The sequence below is a fragment of the Balearica regulorum genome, chromosome 7 (genome assembly GCF_011004875.1).
Source record: "Balearica regulorum gibbericeps isolate bBalReg1 chromosome 7, bBalReg1.pri, whole genome shotgun sequence".
Classification (NCBI taxonomy): Eukaryota; Metazoa; Chordata; class Aves; order Gruiformes; family Gruidae; genus Balearica; species Balearica regulorum.
Window position 1 is genome coordinate 29,532,350 of NC_046190.1, and position 21,485 is coordinate 29,553,834.

The 21,485-nt window shown below is 38.3% G+C and overlaps 1 protein-coding gene and 1 long non-coding RNA gene across 2 annotated transcripts in view; both read left to right on the plus strand.

The window, feature by feature from the left end:
• NRG3 (neuregulin 3) overlaps positions 1 to 21,485 on the plus strand; it is a 411,246-nt gene that overhangs the window by 318,420 nt on the left and 71,341 nt on the right. Inside the window, 1 exon segment of the mRNA XM_075758695.1 lies at positions 13,254 to 13,280. Within this exon segment, the coding sequence (XP_075614810.1) occupies positions 13,254 to 13,280 (27 nt within the window).
• LOC142602636 (uncharacterized) lies at positions 13,658 to 21,319 on the plus strand. The gene is made up of 3 exons (XR_012836388.1): positions 13,658 to 20,793; positions 20,912 to 20,962; positions 21,047 to 21,319. It is a non-coding gene; the product is annotated as an uncharacterized LOC142602636 (long non-coding RNA).

Genomic DNA, 21,485 nt, shown 5'->3' on the forward strand with positions numbered 1-21,485 from the left:
ACATTTGCAGGACAGCTTAAGCAGTATGAGCCCAAGATGGCTGGTTTCCATTTTGAAAGCGACTTCAGCTTTGTTTTGCAAAGATAAAGGTATTGGGGGTTGTATTTTACCAAAGGTATTTAGGTGCCTAAATATGTTTTTAACCATGTGTTAGCCTCTCTTTAATGTTTTATATAAGGGAAAAAAAATCACTAATCCTCAGTGGCAAGTGCATTTGGCAAATGAAAAATAGACACAGCTGGTTTTTCAGCTTAAAATATTCTTGAAAGTTAGTCATATGCAGTGCACAGCTGCTGAAAAAAGGAGGAGATGACAGTCTGCCATGGACAACTGTTTTCCTTTGAGGAAAACAGTATTGCTGCTGCTGACACTGTTCTCTGATATTAAGGCAAAATACTGAATTCTTCACAAACCTGGTTTTATCTGCATACCTAATAGAGGTAATGGTGTACCAATAGGAGAAAGTACTTTTTCATTGACATCAGCTTATTTCCAGGATGTTTATTGATCCTTTGTAAAGCTACTCTGAAACATAAAGACCTATTTCTGATGCTGCTGTCAGCTCAAGCAGCAATATGGTCCCTTCTGTAACACAGATTTCAGACCACATGCGACGTAATGGACTGAGGAAACAGCAGGATGAGATTGTTATTCTGTACAGCATTTTAGGGAAAAAGACTACTTCTGGTAAATGTGATGAATGGAACAGCTGACTGGGAAGATCTACAGCCAAAGTCCCAGAAAATACAGGTTTTATTTTGCTGGAGCCTTACGGCTCCTCTGAAAAGCAATATTTCCCCATCTTTAAAGGAAGGATTTGGGTCAGAAGCATATTCTAGAGCTCTCTTTTCTGCTGTTTACTGAGACATACATGCTCCAAAGAGAAAGTACCTTGTTTAACAATGCGATTAATGAACTTGGATTAGAGCATTGTGGGAGGGATCTACTCACTGAACACAAACCTTAGGCTGTCTTTTTCACTGCTGTCTTCTGGCATCTTCATGCCATCTTAAGGGGACTTGTCTTTCTCACTGATTATAGCCCCTTTAAAAGCTCCTTCTCAGTCCTCCCACCAACATGACAGTAACATAGGTGCGTAGCTAGAGGAAAAAGAGGTAATGGCTGGACTTCTCAGTTTTGAGAAATGGTAAAATAGTAGGTAAAATAAAATAAATAAAAAGCCCCTAAAACCCAATTTTGACGAGATTGAGCTTAACAGACTCAGCTTCCCAAAGTTTGCTGTGAAATCACAGTTTTCATCTTAGGTCAGCAGCAGTTCTACTTCAGTGGGGTTTGGAGCAGGCAATGGGAAATCGTGCTGCTCAACTTTGGCACCTTTTTGCCGTCTTGCAGGTTAATTTTCCTACCTGATCTTACTCTGTACCTGAAATTCTGACCCTCAAGTAGAGTATAAATATATTGCAAATCACAATAGAAGTGTGTCTTTGTCTCATTTTCCCTTCACTGTATTAAGCTTTGTGAACATTTTACAGTGTGCCTGACACTTTTATAACTATTTGCTCTGTAATATTGCTACTGTGAAAAAGGAATTTTCCATGTAGGCTCCCAACCCAGTAACTACAGTCTTGTCAATTGAGAGGTCGCTTGCCAATTTGTGCCTCCATTTTAGCAGGCTGCATTGGCAGATAAAATGCAAGTCCACTTGATAACCCAGACCTTTCCCCACCTTGCTGCGGTCAGTGTAAACTGTATTCGTAAATGAATGAATTCATGATGCAATTTCATTTAGCAAAAATAAAAGTGTGCACAGGTAGCAAGATTGTTTACTTTCTTCCTGAAATGCTGGTATATTAGATATTTCCCTTGTAATTTGAAATCATATTCTTCTTGTTGGGTCATATACACCTTTTGGTTTTATGACTTGCTAAAAAGATAAGACCTTTTGGTAAGGTGTCCTGTATATCTGCTAGAAATTGCTTATAATGTTTTCTAGATATTTTATTGGAATTTACATGTGAGATGCAATAGTTCTTACTAGCCACAATAGTTCCACATATACACATTTAATTTCTCAGACTAGTATATTTCACGGAAGGGAACCCCGTTTCATCTGGGTAGCAGATTATCCAAAGGCTCTGTTAGTTGAAGCTGTAGTAGTGTTCATTCATTTTTCTCTTGTTCAGACTTTGGTTCAAAATTCATTTAGATCTCATGTAGAGGTGATTTCCGTACTCCTGGCTCTAATTCACCAGTAATGAGAGGGAAAAACACTGATGTTTTCTGTATTTGTTTTATATTTACTTTATAGAATCATAGAATGTTTTGGGTTGGAAGGGACCTCAAAGGTCGACTAGTTCCAACCTCCTGCCATGGGCAGGGACACCCTCCACTAGACCAGGTTGTCTAAAGCCTCATCCAACCTGGTATTGAACACTTCCAGAGATGTTCCAGGACTTTTTAGAGATAGAAATGCGTTGAACAATACAGGAACAGTTAATACATTTTAATCCCACCTAGATATTTACCTACTCTCTGTAGTGCGCCTATGACAGTGTTTACCCTCCCCTTGAGTTGCAGTTGCGCTGGGTCAGTCCTTGCAGAGCCGTACCTGCCCAGCAGCGTGTTACCTGCTGTGTTGGCTGACCAGCTTTGCAGAGCTTGTGAGTTGCTCAGGTTGTAAAGTAAGGTGCAGAGGCGGAGCAAACCATGGAAAAGGCAAGCTCTCCTTTCCACCTTGATAATGCATGAAAGTTGAATAGCCCACAGAGAAGTACAAAGTTTTGACTTGATCTCTCATCTTTGCTCTGAGCAAAGACCTACTGATTAATACAAACAAAACAAACCCTAAGCAGGTGATAACATTATTTTTAAATTTTATTTCTGTTTTCTAGAGCATCCTACAGAACTCTCTTAGTTACTGACATACCTAGTTTGTTGACTGGAAAAGAATCCAGACCTTCTTTTTGCCTTGTTTTTGTTTGTCAAAATGATTTATGCTCTAGTATGCCCTAGGTGTTCTAAGGGAAACATTGAATTCCTTGATATTGTTAACAATAATTAATGATAAATGTTAATGATATCATTTTCTTAATATTGGTAACATCTAATTGAATGTAAGATGTACCTTAATCCTGGAATGAAAGAGGAATTCAAACAACCTTTCATGGGGGAATGTTCTGTGAGATTTGTTGGGAACTATTAAATTCTTTGAGGCCCCTGAATGTTTGTATTATGGAGAAGAAACAGGAAGAAAGAAAACAAGTGCACTTTTGATCATCCTAAGCACAGGCGTCACTGAGATGTCTCACACAGGGCAGGCCACAGTGGCTCTTCTAATCTTTCCTACTGGCTTTCTGTTGCCTTTTTCTGTGAAGTCTTTTAACAAATGGGCTCCACAGTCATCTAAACCTCTTTGCCTAGCTTTTAAATAATGGTTCATGTTTATGAAGGTCAAAGAACAAATTCTCTTCCTTTTTACTTTTTTTTTTTTTTTTTTAATATGCTGCTCTGTGTGGGGTGCTGCAGTAATTTGTGAGTTGATTTGAGGGCCAGATGCAAACTGCCAGTGCTGCGGGTATCAGCATATGTAGGTACCACTCTGGTTGCTTTGGGTTACATCTGATCCATGCACGAGCAATTCATTTGCTTGAACGGCTCTGACAGAGTGATTACATTCAAGGAGTTTAATATTTCTGTAGATGGGGCTCTTTGGCACTATTCTCACATTATATTCATAACAATTAATTGCAGTATATCACCATATACAAATGGAAGCAAACAGCAGCTTTAATTTTGCTGCTTTCATTGTAGATGATTCTGGGTTGTGTGCACATCATACATTTTTATTCCAATATGTTATTTTTTATTGCTTTTGATAGCAGCTAATGATTCTTTTTATCATAGCCCTAGGTCTGCTTCAGATCTCATGGATGAGTCATGTTATCCATCCCAAACATTGATATTTTTAGCCCACCTTTGTTATATCTAACTATTTATAGTATTTATAACTATTTATAGCAGTTAATGGTTTTTTAATGTATTATAGTAGTAAGGAATTGGAACACCTAAAGAATTGAAGCACAAAAGCAATTAAATAATTTTTCAAATTGCTACCTATGCATCAGAGTCATAAATTCATGTCATGTATCCAAAATTACACAGGATGCTCAGATTCTGTGAGGAAGATCTTATGGTCATTTTTTGCCACCTGTTTTTGCTGCTACTTGTTTGTTTACGTTATTAGCTAATGGCTTCTAAGCAGAACTTATTTCCATAACCTTTCCATAAACAAGGCAGTTTAGGCATAGAAAAAAGCCATTATTCTATTTGCATGTACTGTATCTGCCTGCATGACATAGGGATTTATTTATTATACTATCTGTTCCTAAACACAAGTTGGTCTGATGTTGTCAGGGCGTGTGTGCCAACACCCACAATCCAATAGAAATGGCACCGTTTGAACTGTTACAGCTCCAGGTAAGAGAGACATTTCCTTGGTGCCTTGATAATATACCTCAACTCTGTAGTTTTCCCATCTCGACAAATAACTCATCTCACTTCATGCTCTATACACTGCAGAGCTGTTGTCCAAATCAGTGTGCTTCTCCAGCATATCTGGCTTAGTATTGATTAATTTGAACAAATTATTCCCAGATGTCAAGAAAGGATTTTAACTTAGAGAAAAATGGAGCTCCTCTTCTCCCATCTGCTGTCTGTGGTTTGATACCGTAAATAAGCTGACAATTACCAGTATATTTCCATCAAGGCTGTTCATACTGTGCACTAACCTCACAGGACAGGGCTTGGGGAAGGCATCTGGTAGATGACTCGAGAGAGCACTCAACTTAGAGTACTGAAGTCCTCCTGTCCTTGAAGGAGCCTTTCCTTGAATCTGAAAACACTGTATAGTAAAATAATCACCTTAAATGTCTGTGTACACTTGCCAGCTTTAACTAAAATGTAACTGCTCAAATGTTTTGGTGGAATCACAAAGCTTATGAACTTTTAATGGTTCAGGAAGGTGGGTTGAGCCACTCCTGACACACAGGAGTACCTATTGCACAGGAGCCCAACGAGCCCATAAGGCAGTAAATGCCACAGACATTGGGAAAATTTTGATTAAAGCTTATGCCCTTTTATCATCCCCTGAGCCTGAAACACAGGACTACTGGAAACAAGGCGCAGTAATGCTGCTGCATAAGGCGACTACTTACACAAAGTACAAGGTACGTACACAGAGCAATCAGAGTAAGTTCAAATAATTCTCTTGCTACATTTGATGTTACTTAAAATGAAACAATATTAGAAAGTGTCTTATGTGTACAGCAAATATGGTTACTATTCTCAAAATTGGATGCCAAAAGAAATGTAGTTTCCCAAATCAAGGCAGATAAAACCCAACATCTTTCTAAAAAGGTCTGAGAATCCCACATCTCTGAGTCTCCCGAGTCCTTTTGTGCGAAACTCGAACCAGTTATCTAGGCAGCTAAATATGTTTATAAATAAATATGGCAACTTTCTTGTCATTAGAGATGTATAATTCACAGCCATTAAAACTTTCAGTCAATATTGTAAAAATCTTGGTGTAAATACCTGTACTCTGCTGCTGCTGGTTTGTTTTTTGACTGCAGTAGAACTAAATTACTTGGTGCATTAGGGAATAAAGCTATTTTTTTTTTTTCATAAATTGATGTACATTTCTTGTCCTGAAGTTGAAGAAAGTAATTAGGTTTTAAGAAATTGACAAAAACTTACAAAATTTTCTGTGCCTTTAGAGACCAGTAAACACTATTGCATCTGAAACATTTTCCTGTAGTAGGCAAGTGAAGGACAGCTTAATGATCTGTGGAAGGAATAAAGTAACATTTAGCATAAGAAATGTTTATTAAATGTCATGTGCTCATAAGATGAGGGAGCTATTAGCAATTCCTTTAAAGTTTCTGTGAGGCTGGTTATATTTTTCAGAGCTGTATTATCAAATACCTGTTTGGAAATCATAGTGCAAAAAATCCCTATGGTAATTTCTAAGATAACTCGTAGTCTTATTCCACCTTAATAGACATTTTGTGTTGTTTATTTAACCAGAAGAAGATTCTTTCTCCTACATAACACTAGAGTCAAGTGAAATCTTTCACACCTATTACAAGATAAATAATCTAACTTATACATGGTTCCAAAAACTTTCCAGACCACATGTTTTGAAAGTATTGAATATGCTTTGGGGTATGGTTTGTACTTTTTTCTGTTTTTTGACAAAAAATAGAATTCGCCTCCCCTCTCCTATCTAGCTTTGAGACCTTGTCACAACATAGTTGGGAAAGGACCGGTTTCTCCAATGTAGAGGTTGGCATTTTCAAAGGACTCGGTGAGACTGACCATGCCAGTCGCTACTGAAATGCAGCGGAAGTGCCTAATGACTTAAAATATCGAAGCTCAACTTAGATAAATACGCTCAAACCTAGTCGTCAGCATGGCTGTGGATAAAGTGGAGCCCATCTGCAGAGGCAGCGTGATGCTGCTGTGCAAACCTATAGTAGTCATAAGCAACGGGACCAGGATTTGGTGCAGCGCAAGTCTCAATCTGCAGAAACTATTGTGTTAGTGACATAGAGAGGGATAGAAGAATATATTGCTCCACAGCCCAATTCTCCTGACAGTTCCTCAGTTATGACAGTGCCGTAATCACCTACTACGTGATTGCAACTGTGGGACAAATGTAGTCATTGCCATAGTTGCTGCAGAAGCCCAGGAGAAGAGTTCAGAATTATAAAAGTAGGTCAAATAGCTACATCAGTGGTTTGTCTTTGTGCAGTTCTTAGCACAGCCAGAGATCCTGGTATGTGAGGTTGGACTTTTAGATGCCAATATAAAAGAAGTGTGATGTATGGAGCCAAAAAAAAATTTAAAAAAGAAAAACAAAAAGGAGCTTTACAGGAGATGATAGGCTTCAGTAGTAAACAGGGACAAAAAAGAAAATTTGCATTTTTTCCAATTACAATGCTAATACAGGGTTTTACTGATCTGTCAAAACTGCAGAATATCAAAGAAAACTTGATTTTTCTAGGAATATCAGAATCATTGGTTATAACAGTCGATGCTAGTATCAGTAATCAAGTAAGCAGGATATGATGTGAAATGTTTCCTGTGGTCTCATTGCCGGGGCAGGAGGAAGTTGATATTTGAGTGATCTGGTTTATCATTTTCAACATACATTTAGAGAAAATTTCATAAATAACCTTGACACCAGGAGCTGTGAGGCTCTATACAGGCAGCTTTATTTTCATTTGATGTCATTAATAATTTTCATGGAAAGAGCATTATATTTTTAGCAAATAAGAAAGCATCTTCAAGTTGTCTGACTGAAGACAAAACGTTCTATGTGGACTTGCTGTTTACATGCTGATATTCTGGAATGAATGAAAGTCCTCATATATGTCAAGCTGTTCTGTTGGTTTATGAATGTTAAGTAATCAGCAAAATATATCTGTATATAGCAGCAGCATCTAACATTTACCTGCTCTCTCCTCTCATTAATGAAAACAATGGGTTATTTCAGAGAAAAACAAAGCGTTGACGCATTTGGCTGACACCTAACACTAAACATTTTGGCCTGGTTCTGGTAAAATTCTTAAACATGTTCTTCAGGCATTTAGTAAGTTTAATGGATCAATTTCACTAGGCCATTCATAGATTTGAAATTGAAGACATGTTTATTTGCTCTGCTGAATTTATAGGTGCAATGACAAAAATTAACCTAGGATTAAAATCTGTACTGATTTACAGTATCGTGGATATTAGTAGAGATGGCTTACGTTGTTTGATGAGACTTATTTTTTTCGTTAAAATCCAACATAGTACATCAGAGAAGTAACTTTGTTAGCTGCAGAGATGATAATTTAAGGTCTTAAAAATGGTAGAGAAGAGGCAAGCTTAATCCTCTGAGCCTGCATGCTGCACATGAGGCAAGTACCTGAAATTTCCAACTTGTCTGGAACCTGTGAAGATGGGAGTATTGCTATTATTTATTTTCAGAAGTTAGGTACAATCTTTCAACTTTGGTGGTATAAACCAGAGCCACGAGCTTTTGTCATTCAAAGGGAAAGAAAATCAATAGTTTATTCCATTATTCAGCACTGTGTATTCTTTATATAACAACAGTTTTTGCTGGATGTTTTTCAAATGTTCCTTTGTTATGGAATTGATGGGGGGGGGGATTCTGTCCTGAGAGTATACCATAGCCTCTCCAGAGCCATACAAATACTCACAGCAAGTCTAGGTTTTTTCCTCCTTTGCCTTTTTTTTTTCTTCTTTAAAAAGAAATGGATAAAGCAATTAACCTCTAGATGTTCTCTTCAATATTTATTTTTGCAGATTGAAAATTTGAATTTGGTTTAAAATAAGATTAATCCTCTCTATATAATTTGAGAATGTAAATCTTGTCATTTTTTATATTGAGACTATATCAGATTATGAAGTTTTTCATAGATTTATGGCCTTCTTCCCTTTTTTTAAAGTTATCATTTCTGGATCTGTGATTTATAATTTCATTGAAAACTGACCAAGTATCCTGTAAGGGATGTGTGTATTTATGATTTTCATCACCATGTGGGGTGGGGCAAATTACTGATATATTCTGTATACTTCCTATTGTACCAGCTAACAGGTAGTGAGCAGCCTACCTATTGCCAGGGAAATTTTACATCTGGAAAAAATTTGATAATCTTCTTTTTCAGAGAGGGTGAAAGGAGGCACCAGGTACTAATATATTCAAAGTCATTCTCAGGATTTAGTATGGCTCATTTTTAAATGTCCCACAGAGGGAAATTCCTATCATGTTTTTCAGTGAAGATGCTTTGAAAAATCAGCAGTTGAACTATCTTGGGTGTGTGTCTCTGATTCCCTGAATCGTCCCAATCATTTCTTTCACCCCCAAAAATGTTGTGAAGAGTACTTTTGTCTAGATTACGTATGGAAACAAATCACCAGAATCTCTCTAAAACAAACAACAAAATCAAATTTTGTGTTTTCTAATAACTGAGATTTGTAAAATACATGAATACATGCTGGTGCTTTTTCTTTTTGATGCTGAAAAAACCCAAACCAACCTCTGAGAGCATTTGGCCAGTTTGCGAAGTCTGATTACCTCCTGTGGATGTCAGAGAGAAAACAGAAGCAAGGTACCCTTCCTACTGATTAATTTCTTGTCCTATACCTATGTGCTCACATGCAAAATGAGGCACCAAAAAATAATATACTAGAGGATTAAAAAAATATCATACTTTCATATATACATATGTAACCAGTTATGTGTTTAGCTTCATTAAATACACAAATAGGCTGGTAACTGTGTGCTCTCAAACATAATGAAAATAACGGATAAAACAGCAGTAGTTTGTATGTTTAGGTAGTGTATCCTAATCCAGCTGCCTTTTGAATGGAGGGATTTTTCTTCATTTCAGACCAAGTTTCATCAGTCTAATACTTAAGAGTTAAACCTTATCCTATTCCTTCCAGCCAGAGAATCTGTTCAGAGTACTTGAGCTGTCCCAAAGTAGCTTGCAGCATATTATCATGTTGCATTTTCTGTTCAAGACTATAATCTACCAAGGACAATTTAACAAATCTTATGAGTTTATTGGAACCGATAAATTTCATTTGCAGAGCAAACTACTTTGCTGTTGCACAGATTTCCTGAAGCTGTCTCCTTCATGCCAAAGTCAACCCATCCTAGAACAGATTAAAATGTCTGTAGTGGTCTACAATGAGTATTTTCATGTCAGAGATTTTTCTTCTATTAATCAGTGAGAGTTGCATGTTGAGTTTATATTCCTATTCATAGTGAGGCTTAAAATGTACCTGGGATAATGAAACCCATCTTTAACTGAGGAAAGTATTTCTATGTTAATACAACTAAGAAAACAGCTCCAGCAAACCACAATCCAGACTCAAGTCTTCATGTTCTATGTGAAGCACTAATAAATTATTCCATTAGTGAGTGTGAATTTATCTTCTCTTGTGTTTGTTATCAAGTATTCCCGGGTCTGTATGGATTCATAAAGTATAAATTAAAATGGTTTTAATACTAGCAACGAATTCACATAGTGCAAGGACCATAAGGCACAGTATTTTTCCCACATCAACAACAAAATACAGAAATATTCATAAAATAAAATATAAAAGTGAATAATCTTCCTGTCTGAATAACATATTAGTTCCTAAGAACATAACAATACCCGAAAGGAAGAAGAAATCACAGTAACAAAAATAAAATACAGTCGCGTTATTTGTTTAATGACCCCATCTTGCGGAGCAGCACCCATGCTTCAGCACGCTAATAGCTCTCATATACATTTTTGTTGAACTGAGTCCTTAAAGAAACTGCATTGCTTGATGGTGAATTACTCGGCATTACGCTCGCTGTGTCCAAACAAGTGCTCTGCAGGCAATTTATCATTTATGTATTATGACCGTATAGTAGTATAACAGTCCTTTGTTACACTGTGGCACGTCAGAGGTCAATACTTTACATTTTTGTGTTTGGTTCAGTCTTAGGTCACCACCGTGGCTCGCTTTCCCCCCCGTTGCCCCCGCTGTGAGGTTCCCTGCGCCATGCCTGTCTCTCACGTGGACCTGCTGGGAGCGTTTCTCGCTGCTGCTAAGAGCGGGGAAACCCGCCTCCAAAAAGGGAGCTTGCAAAATCATTTCTTTTCACCACAGCAGTGCCAGTGGGTGTAACAGCTGGGCTGACCAAGGGGCGGCAGCTCAACGAAGTTCCATGTACTTCTCCCCATCTCTCCTCTCCCTGCCACCAGTGTGCGCTGGGCACAGGGGGGAAAAGCAGCCTGGTGACGTGGAAGGCTCCTTTGTAACGTGTAGTCCCGGAGGCGCCGCTGTCGCTTGTGGGGTTCCCACTGTGCAGGCTGTGGGCTCAGCCCGGCGCCCAGCCCAGCGCCCAGCCCAGCCGCCTTTGCTGCGTCCCGGCCGCAGATCCTCTGCGCTGCTGTCCCCGGTGCGGTGTCCGTTCCCCAAGCGTGAGGGTGAGTGCAGAGCTTGGCTGCTGTTGTACGTGTGCCACAGCAGCGGGGCAAGAGGGCTGCACCTGTGCCAGCATGTGCTAAATCCACAGGAATTATAATTTTATTATTTTCTCTTCCCAGATAGCTGCTCACAGAGCTTGTTGAACTATGCTTAATGATAGAAATTGGCAGCTTTGATATTTTACTGTAAAGGTTTATCCTATTAGACTTCCTTTCATCATAATCTGGGTAAATCAGCTTTTTCAGCAATATGTAGTACGCTGGTTGCTGAAGTTGCTTTCCAAGTACATGAGATATTTGAAATATATAACCTGACATGTTTTCACCCTCTCCAGTTGAACACATTTCCCAGGAAGGCTTCAGATAGCCTTGGCTCTTTCTTACATATAAGCTGCTCAAAGAAGAACCTAAATGGTTGGGGTTTTTTTCCATCTTTTTAGAGGAAAGGTGTATTTTGTATGCACTTTTTGAGAAAGTGGCTTTTAATGATGGTGGAGAACTCATTGAAGAGATTGCAGGCTGTAACTGGAAAACATGTAGAAGAACGTGTATAGCCCAGTTTGGAGAGGATTGTTTTTTCAGCTGTTCTACATAGGCCTAAAAAAGATGATATTGCACAATCTTGCTTCATGTGCGAATATCCTTAGCTCCTTGGAGACCAGATTGCAGTGCTTTGATATCTGTTATTTTTTAAAGCAAGCAGTTGTTGACTGCATCTTGATGTAGTTTACAGAGGATGCAAGATGTTAATTGCACACAGATTATATTTGCAGATTTCAAAGGTACAGAAAATTAGAGGAACAAGCTACAAATCTCTATGAATATAATGTCTTGAATGCACTTTTGATATTTCTGATCTCATGCTTTTATAAAAATTATATCCCTGTGTCAAATGTACCAGGGATGTTTGTATGTGATGCTTGTACATGAATGCAATGATACAGATTAGAAGATTGTAATGTGGAATACACATATGTATGGTTTTGAGTTATGTATTTAATGCCGAAAAGAAAGATTCATTTAGGTGTTACTAGACTTGCATAATGCACCTGTCCTAACACCATGCTAATGAGGTATTTATACCACATCCTCTTATGTTCTTTTGAGATGCATATAGTGTCTTCTGCATGAAGATAAATGGAGTTTAACAACTATCATATAATTTGAATGCTAAGCAAATTGAACAAGCTGATGCTCGATGCCTTCTCCTGGAAGGATTGAAAGGTTGCAAAAGGTGAATCACCCCCAGCATTTTCAGCAGAAACCCAAATATTTCACATCATTCTTGCTCTGTCTTTCTTGTAACCCTCCTGCTCTTTCCCTACATGCCTTTCCACATGAACTGCTCTCGGAAACTGGCAAAATCATGTATTAATCTGTTCTGTGTCAAGGAAATGTGACTGTAAATTGAAAGGAAGACAAACACAATTAAAATATTTTGCTTTTATTATATTTTAAAGGGAAAAATTACATTTTCCTGAGAAAAAGTTCCTTCTTTATTTATTATAATGCGAATTATTACCTCCCATGGAAAAGCAAAATATTTCAAGTCTAGCATAGAAGAGAACTGTGTTCTGCTGCCTTTCTGAATGTCTGGCCTTCCATGGTTTCAGTTTGAACTTGAAGCTACTTCTCCTTACACACTCAGCTCTGAAAAATCCATTATCATTTTTTCTGTTGCCCTGTCCCTGCAGGATGGAGAGTTTGTTGTTATTTATATCAACTTAAACATACTTCCTATTGACTTAAAATTAGTAACTCTTTTATATAAATTCAAATCTACTTTGCACTAAAACATGTGTCTGTTGGAGGCATATTCTAATTTCTTCTGTGAAAAAAAGGGTCCTGAAATGTTTTGAACTCCACGTGGTAAATTCAGTTAATATTCTAAAAACGTTAAAAGTTAGCACGTTGAGCAAGGAGTTTCAAGAGGAAGAGAACATGAAATTCCTGTAGGTAGCTGGCTTGAGGCACTTCAGTGGCATACAAATATAACGAGTAAAGGCGTTCTTGGCCTTCCCAAAATACACGTCCCTTCTGTGACAGCTGGATTGCCCTTCAAAGGGCAGGGTGAGGCTTTTCTTTTTGACCAGTACCCACACAGTGGGCCCCTGGCCCTGCATTGCGTTCTGCAGCTCTGCCAAATAAATATTGGGTGTTACCAGTGATGATAAAGGTGATATTTACATTTTGGTCTATTTCTAACATTTCCATCTCTTTTTTTCTTTTTTCTTTTACATGCTTTCTTGGGTATAGCAGACCATTTAGGAATTGAATTCATGGGTAAGTTTTCATTTCTCTTCCTTTCACTTGCCAATATTTATCTTGGTGCTTTATCCCAAAGTACGCGAAGGTTAATTGGAAGACTGGATTGGGCTCCTGTTATATTTATCAACTACGTTTGAAATTAATTTAAGATTGTCCACTGCAAGAGAGCTTAAAAAGTATATAACGATGTTTTGGTATTTCATTGGTGTTTAATGAAATGCAATATAAAGATTATATGGCTATATCATTAAATTTGAGGAATAATATTTTATATGAGATTTTAGAAAAGAGTTAATTCCTATCTTCATGTAAAGGACAGTAAATTTTCCATTAGTCGTGTTTTTTGGGTTTGTTTTTTTTTTCCAGAATTTGGTGTTGATTGCAATGTTAAATGTAACTAGGTTTAATAAGAACCATTTCATTAGCTTTTAACAGACAAGTCAGAGGAATACTTTTAAGAAAAGGGACAAATATCTGTGATTCCGTAAAATTAGTTAACTTTGGGTTAGGAAAAACCTAAAACAGGAGTGAATAATTGCTTGTTATAATTTTAGAAAGGAAAAGATGATGTTCTATTGACTCAGTGTAATGTATTCATAGCCTGATGGAATGATAGGCTTAACAGGTCACCGCCTCACCTCTCAGCTGCTGATCTGCAGGCAGCATAGATAATTTCCTTGAGGAAGCCAAGGTTTGTCCTTAGCAGAGTTCGTAGATTGGTGCATCATTTGTTTAAAAACAGTTTGCATAAACCATTAAGCATGACTTAAAACATATAATAAAAAGCTTGCAAATTCATACGGCTATCATAAAAAAAAAAAAACAAAAGCAAAACCTTTTAATGTGTCCTTTCCCTATGTTGAATTTTACTTAATTTTTTTAGATTTTAAAAATAAAATTATGATAGCCTAGTGGTTGTAAGTGGTGATATGGGGATTTTGTTGAGAAGTTGAGAATAAATTGTCATGAAACCAATATGGCGATGAGTATAAACTGTGTGGCAGGCTGCATTAGCAAGAGGATAGCCAGCAGGTTGAGGGATTTTTTCCTACTGCGTTTGAACTTGTGTGGCGTACCTGGAGAACTGTCTTCTCTCTAGAGACGAATTCTCTCTAGAGTACTATTCTGTGATCTCCAGAAGTTTGGTGTTTCACTTCACTTTATATGAAACTTTTTAAGTACTGGTGGAATTGATGCAATTGTTTTCACAGACTTAGTGGACAAGCACAACTGGGAAACGGTTACTTTAAAGGCTCTCATTATATCCTAGTTTTACTGCTTAAATTGTAAGCACCAGTCTTGAGGCATACAAATTGAAGGACAAGCATGTATATAAAAGAAACAGGATAAGGAATATATATAGGATTCTTAGAGTGACCGTTTCCATAGGAAGCAGGAAAGTGTTACCTAGGAGGTAAAGCTGAATTATTTTAACTTTATTTTGAGCATTTTAGTTTCCTGGGTTTTTTTAAAAGACATCTCTTTAAGACTTGAAATAAAGCCAAGCCCTGAAGTCTTGGCTCAGAGTAGTCTTCTCATATGAGCAGCTTTCTGATTCTCTTATTTAATATTGGAACAGATCTTGATGGTATAGAAATTAATGAAATCTTGTGTCTCGAGCCTGAAAATATTATGACAGCAGTCTAAAATGAGGCTTGAGGTGGTTTTCTGTGGGCTAGAGAAAAGCAAGTTCCAGAATCATATGGAAAAGTGAAATGCTTGTGCTTCTTAAACCCTCCTCCTATCTTTTTGAAGAATTACTTACGAAGTGTAAGCACATATGGAATCATTACTGCACGCATAGCAAAGCACAAATCCCACCCTGTGTACAGAGAGATCAGATGACAAATATACTCATCAAATTAGGGCCACTCATGCAAAGCCTCTCCCGCGAGTTTACTTCTATACTATAGAATATAATTGCAATTAGTGGGGAGAGTACTTTCCAATTATGAGAAATAACAAGGTATAGATGCTGCAGAGCTTAACCTTGTTTGTGTGTGACCCACACACAGAGGAGCACTCTGTCTAATGTTTTCATTGCATTTGTGGGCTCAGTTGCCTTAGGAATTCCATTTCCATTGTCATCTTCCAGAAATTTTGCTGGAAAACCATGTAAGCTGGGATTCCTAGGGAAGGTTGAACTCCTTCCACAGTAGGTAAAGCTAAAATCTCATGTAGATAGGAACATCTCCCTATAGAGGTGCCCCAGGGGACAGATGAAATGTACGCTAGCTACACATCTAGCTTAGTGTACGTTCACCAAGGAAAGTAGGTGAACGTAGTCAGGTTTTTTGCTAGACTCTCAAGAATCATTGGAGTGTATATAGCTACCCCGTCCTTTTACTGTCCTATTAGGCATCTGTTGTCCATGAATTTGTGTATCCTTTTGTGAACAGCTGTCTTCCCCCACAAGCTCCTGTGGCAGCCAGTTCCAGAGCTCAGTAGTTAGGGGCTGTGTACATTGCTTTTCCATTACCTGTTGAAATCTGCTTCCTACCAGATCCTTAGGTCTCACGTGCAGGACTTACTGAACAAGAATTATGCATTCAGTTTATCTACCACGTTGACTGTTGTGTTAACCTCTCGCATGTTCTCACATCCCCTTCCCCTTTTGGATATTGTCAGGTTTATGTTCCATACAATATTCAATACTGTGCATTCCCAAACATGAATGCGTGATACTTTAATGTTGTTGCTGGCTTTGATTTGCAGTGTCTGTTTCTTTGTATGGATTGCAGAGATAAATGCAGGCATATTAACGTGGCATATCTGTTTTAAAATGTTGTAAATGTAACTATTCACGTACGGTTCTGATGTATGCGTGTGCAGCTTATCTTGAATTAAATGAAAGCCAAGTATGCATTCAAGGGATACTACGTCCTTAAAAACGTGGATTTAAGTATTGTGATCAGACTGGCCAACCGTTATGAAATTTCTGGTGATAAGGAAATGCTTTACACTTTCTAGTACCTCAAAGAAGGAGAGGGGGAAAAAAAAAAAAAGCCTTGTGTTTGATACTCACTCGTGAGAGCTAGATTCAATTTCCATCTCTGATGCGATCTTCCGCAAAGGCTTTGGGCGAGGTATTTAAATCTCTCTGTGCCTTAGATTCTCAGTTACAGTAATTTTTGTCAGACTTTCTGCATTTAGATTCCTCAGCTCTTTGGGGAATATCTTCTGCTGGTGTGTAACACAGAAACTGTTTCTTCCTTGCAAGAGGGTGCAGACTTAGCTGCCTCCTCGCCTGTGCTCCCCGGTTCCTCGTAAGAGAGCACAGCGGTGCACGGGAGAGCAGCGTACAGCTCACGCAGGAGTGCGATGCACCTGGTCTGGGTTGGTGCACACGTCTGCGTGGGTCCCAGTGTCTCACCAATGATGATGCATGCAATTCTATTTAAATTTGCAACACAAAGGTAAGTAAATATTTTCAGTGTTCCTGCACACTGGAAATCTACTTGTATTAACAGTTTCACGTCAATTGAAAGCAGGCTGGCTGTTGGTAATGTTCACGTGAGGCAGTGCGTTTGTAAAAAGACTGAAAGAAGCAGCTTTTATTCAATGAGAAAACAAAGTGATGTGTGGTTAGCATTAGATAGCATGGAGATATGAGTATCTACAGCTTATTATCATTTTTTGACCCAAGTGGTTAACTGCACTTCAGGGCTGAATGGTTTATTTTTCTCTGATGGAAAATTTGGTGATGAAGCCAAATATCTCTGATAGCCAATGTGGCTGATCAGGTTACTTTGGTGCAACAGGTAGCAGTTGAAAGCTGACCTGTGGAGACTGACCTCGTGCATGTGGTCCCAGCTGCAGAGTGAAATCGTTGCTTTAACTGCCAGATACGAGGAGGTGCAAAAGCCTGAGAGTGATCTTTGGAAATAAGTGTTCTGTGCAAAGAGGCAGTGCCCGAGACAAGGAGTCGTCAGTTTTACTCATTTCTTACACTGAGAATGAGTAGAGTTAAGATGTGTTAAGGGATGAAACGTGAAGGTGAGTGAGTATTGGAATAACCTGCTACAACACATGAAAAAACATGACTATTTCAGCAATTCACCTACACCACCTAATCCGATGATCCAGAATCTTTATCTTTTGTTCTGTAACAGTAATTTACAATGGATACAGTTGAAAATAAAATGCCCCAAGAAAGCGTAACAGGCAGATCGCTACGGTTGTGATGAAAATACAGTCATTACATGAAACAGTCCTCATCCTCTAGGCTGCTTAGCAGTTAAACCAATAACAGTGGTGTAAATAATTATGATGTGATAACCTGAATCTCCCCATATGTGAACTGCAAAAATAATACAGCAGTTGCTATATTTAGTTGCTACTTTTAACTTGCTGATTCTTAGGCCTTACACAGGAAATTAATATTTTTCCTTAGAACTAGTTATCTTTTCTGAAAAAATCAGAGGAAGCTTCACTGAAGTCAATGGAGTATGAATGATATATAATACCCTTGTAAGTAGTGAATCATTAAATAACGTTTAATTGAGCAGAGCAATAAAGTAACTCAAGAATGGGATCCTATTAAAATTTATATATCTCCTTGAAATGACTACAATGTGAAATATATTTAGTTTTCTGTACTCTGAGCAGTTGTTAATATCGGAGAAGATGGTGCATGCTTCATTTTCACTGTGCTGATTCTCACTGCCTCCTCATTGCGATAAGATGGTTGTAGGCCTAAGGCTCCGGGAACACATGATCCAGTTAACTAAATTGACTCTGTGACCTTGTGTCACGCACTGTGACAGGTGCATTTTGATTTTTCCAAACTGCAAAAGTTGGTTTTGCCGATGGGCAGTATAAGCAAGACTGCAACAATTTAATATTTTCCCATTTGCGAAGAAATAAAAAAGCAAAGTTCATTAGTTCCTGCACAGCTCACAAAATGTGCAGCTGGTGAGTTGTCCTCTGAAACTCCATGTCTTGCAGTTGCAAACAGACAATGAAAATAAATAACCAGTGTTTGCATGGATGGTCCTAGCCTTCGGTACCATTTAGCAGCTCTTACCTGTTATGAAACCCTGTAACACTCCTGTCCTCACTGGAAGAGAGGATGAATGTTCAGTTACATGAGCAAAGAATGTACACGTTCTAAAGGACATATGTTTAAAAAATAAAGTTCTGTTTTCCATGTATTCCTTTTTTAAGATATAAAGTAGGTAGATCCTTTCCTGGTAATATGGCATACTGACTGTTTTTATGCTCCTCTTTACACAAAATCTATTATTAGAGATTCTGATTGCTATCATCCCCCAGTACTATCAAAGCATATCTGTCTAATAATTATATTGTTCTTGATCATAAGCATTTAAAATATTTCATCTGTACTCCTTCAATAAATTCCTGAAGAACTCAGAGGGGCTGTTCTGATAAGCATTAATACTTGTAATGTTTACTACCGCTGTTGTCATTGCTCCTTGAACACCTTTGTTCTTCATCCTGCCCCAACTTTTCATTACTGTCTTCTGAATTTACCTGTTCAAATTTAGTAAAGGCTCTGCTCTTGGGACCTTGTCTTCCTGTTTGCTTTGTGAAATACCTGTCCTTTTTAAGTATGCTGCAAAACAACAATAGTATCCTGGGGCATGAAATGGCTTCAGCTCTTCAGCACTTTCCACAGGATTCTTTTAGCTGGGAAGAAGAGTCATTTATCACCTCTAGAGAAAAGAGACGTGAACACCAGAAGAGAGAGTTTTATAATAACAGCTGATGTCTGTGTGCTATAAGAGTAATGGATGAAGCAGAGGTTCCTCAGGGGCTGGAGAAAGCTCTGCCGGTGGTTGTAACTGTTTAAGAAAATGTACCTCTTAAATGAAAGTGAACGTGCATCTGGTGAACGTGTTGCATCTTGGCTCAGTTTGGGGGATATGGTTTCGTTTTGGCTTAGTGGGAGGGAGAGATTTATCTCTAGATATTTTGTGACCTAGCTACCATCTTGGTTCGGTGCTACCATCTGTACTTTTCTCGGTATGTCATTTGTCCAATTTATCTGTATTTTATGTATTGGCAATGAACTGGGTTGGATGAACATGCATTAATTTTAAAAGGCAAGACTAAGATTTGCCATGTGGTTAACTTATGTGTGCTGTTAATTGCCTGTAGTGCTTTATCAAAATAGTAATGCTGTGAACTCTGTGGATAAATGGATGTTAATATATGTAACTTACTCTGGTGATTTTCCTTTGTGTTTGGTTTCTTCTACTTTCTCTAATTGAAGCTACTAATCATTTATGATGAAACTTATGGAAACTAAAAAAAAAAAAAAAATTCCTAACACAGTACATTGACAAGTTTAGAAAGCCAGAATTGGTCTGAGTTTCTCTGTGTTGCTGGGGGCTGGGTTGGAAGGAGGCGCTGGTTGCATTAAGGAGGGTATCGGGGTGTAAAAGTGGGTGTATGTCATCAGTAAAGCTACATATAACCATTAGTCGTCACTTCTAATGCGAATGTGTAGCGAGTATCCTTATGTGCTGATTGGGGGAGTAAGGTCAAAGTGTTATCTGTGGATTAGAAAAGAGTATTTTTGAAGCCTTAAAAATGGATATTGTCTACAAGCCTCCAGGTAAGTTTCCATTTAACTCCTAGTGCCAGGTACAAACCTCTTCTGCATGGTGCTGGTTTCAAGAATGTTCATGCTGTATTGTCACCTCGGGGAGAAAGGATGTGTGCTTCGAGGCTGGATTTCAGCTGAGGCCACAGCATCTCATCTGCACGCAGAGGGGCTTTGTTGTAGTGTGTCTCTGTGGGTGCGAATTACGTGTACATTCTGGTTTGGGATTAGGCATGTGCCCTAGGTTTCTGCGTGGCTGGTGTATCTCAGAGGTAAACACTTTTTATCATGAAATACAGGTAATTGGATGGCACCGACACTGAACAGACAGCCGTGTATTTAAATGTGACCTTATACCCAGTCAGTCTCCTAAACTGCGTTTTGAATGTGATATTTAGGTAAATGCTTCACTGAGCTTGAGGAATTGTTAAAACTGACACCATGAGGGTATGTAATGCAATTAGATGACTTGCAACGTTCAGATTTTACTCTTGGCCTTGTTTGGGCTCAGCTGCAGTTTAACCAGATGCAAAAATATGTAGACAGTGACTTGTATATATTGTACCCTGCTGAAACAAGCCTAGCAGGACAAAGGCGAGATCTGCATGTCAAAGGTGATGGTAAAGACAGCTGCCAGAAGACTTGCCGGTGAGACTTTATATTTCAAGTTGAAAGAGGACCTGGGAGGAGGCTTCAAAGTAGTAAGTACAATCTGGACATGCCCATGAGAACTTGGAATGCATTGTTAGGCTGCTAGGGTGGGAGTTTTTACTAGTAGAAGGTTGTTTACTGTGTACTGAAGTTATCTTGCTACAGGAGAAGAGGCTCCATGTGCCAGAGCTGTACCCTGTTTACGCAGCCACAGTGAATCAGTGTTACTTTGTCCTTTTCCTACTTGGAGGTGTTATGTAGATGTCAAATCTCATCCAGTAAATGATGCAAGGATTTGGAAAGCAGAAGGTAAGTATCACAATAAATGTTCCATGACAGTGGTGCGCTTGTAATGTATATTATGGTTGTATAGAAAAATTGATGTTTCTGACAGTGAACTAAATCTTTCTGTGTCCTCTGTGCCTAGAATGAGTAGAGACAGTGTCCTCCCAGTAATTGCTGGAAGCAGAGGAGAAGGGTAAGCAGTATGGAAAAATTACCAATGCACCATGTAGAACACTAAATTATTTTTTCATGTACTTCCTTTTCTTTTCTTTTGCAGGAGCTGTAGGATATTGGCACGTGGAGAAGTGCAGAGATATTATTCCTATTCTGGCTGATTTTTTTAATAAAATTATTTTTATCATAATTGAAAATTGCCTCATGATCCCATTTCCTGTCCCTATCAGCATCAGTTTTATCCCCATTTCAAAACTAACCTGTCTGTGCTGAAAAATCACTGTTTGTCCAGTTACCCAGGGTATTTATCACTATTTGCTTCAGACTAGACATCTCAACAGTTATCTGGGAAACAAGCCTGAGCAGCAGCAAAGGAGGGGGGGGAAAAACAAGTAGTGTAGTAGCATGCATGTATTGTTCTGGTGTGCTCAATTCTTAACAACATTTAAATAATTACAGAACTGCAAACTGTTGCATGCAGATCACAGATGGGCTTTTTTGTTTACCAGTGCTGACTTTTCATCTTTGAATGGTAAAATTAA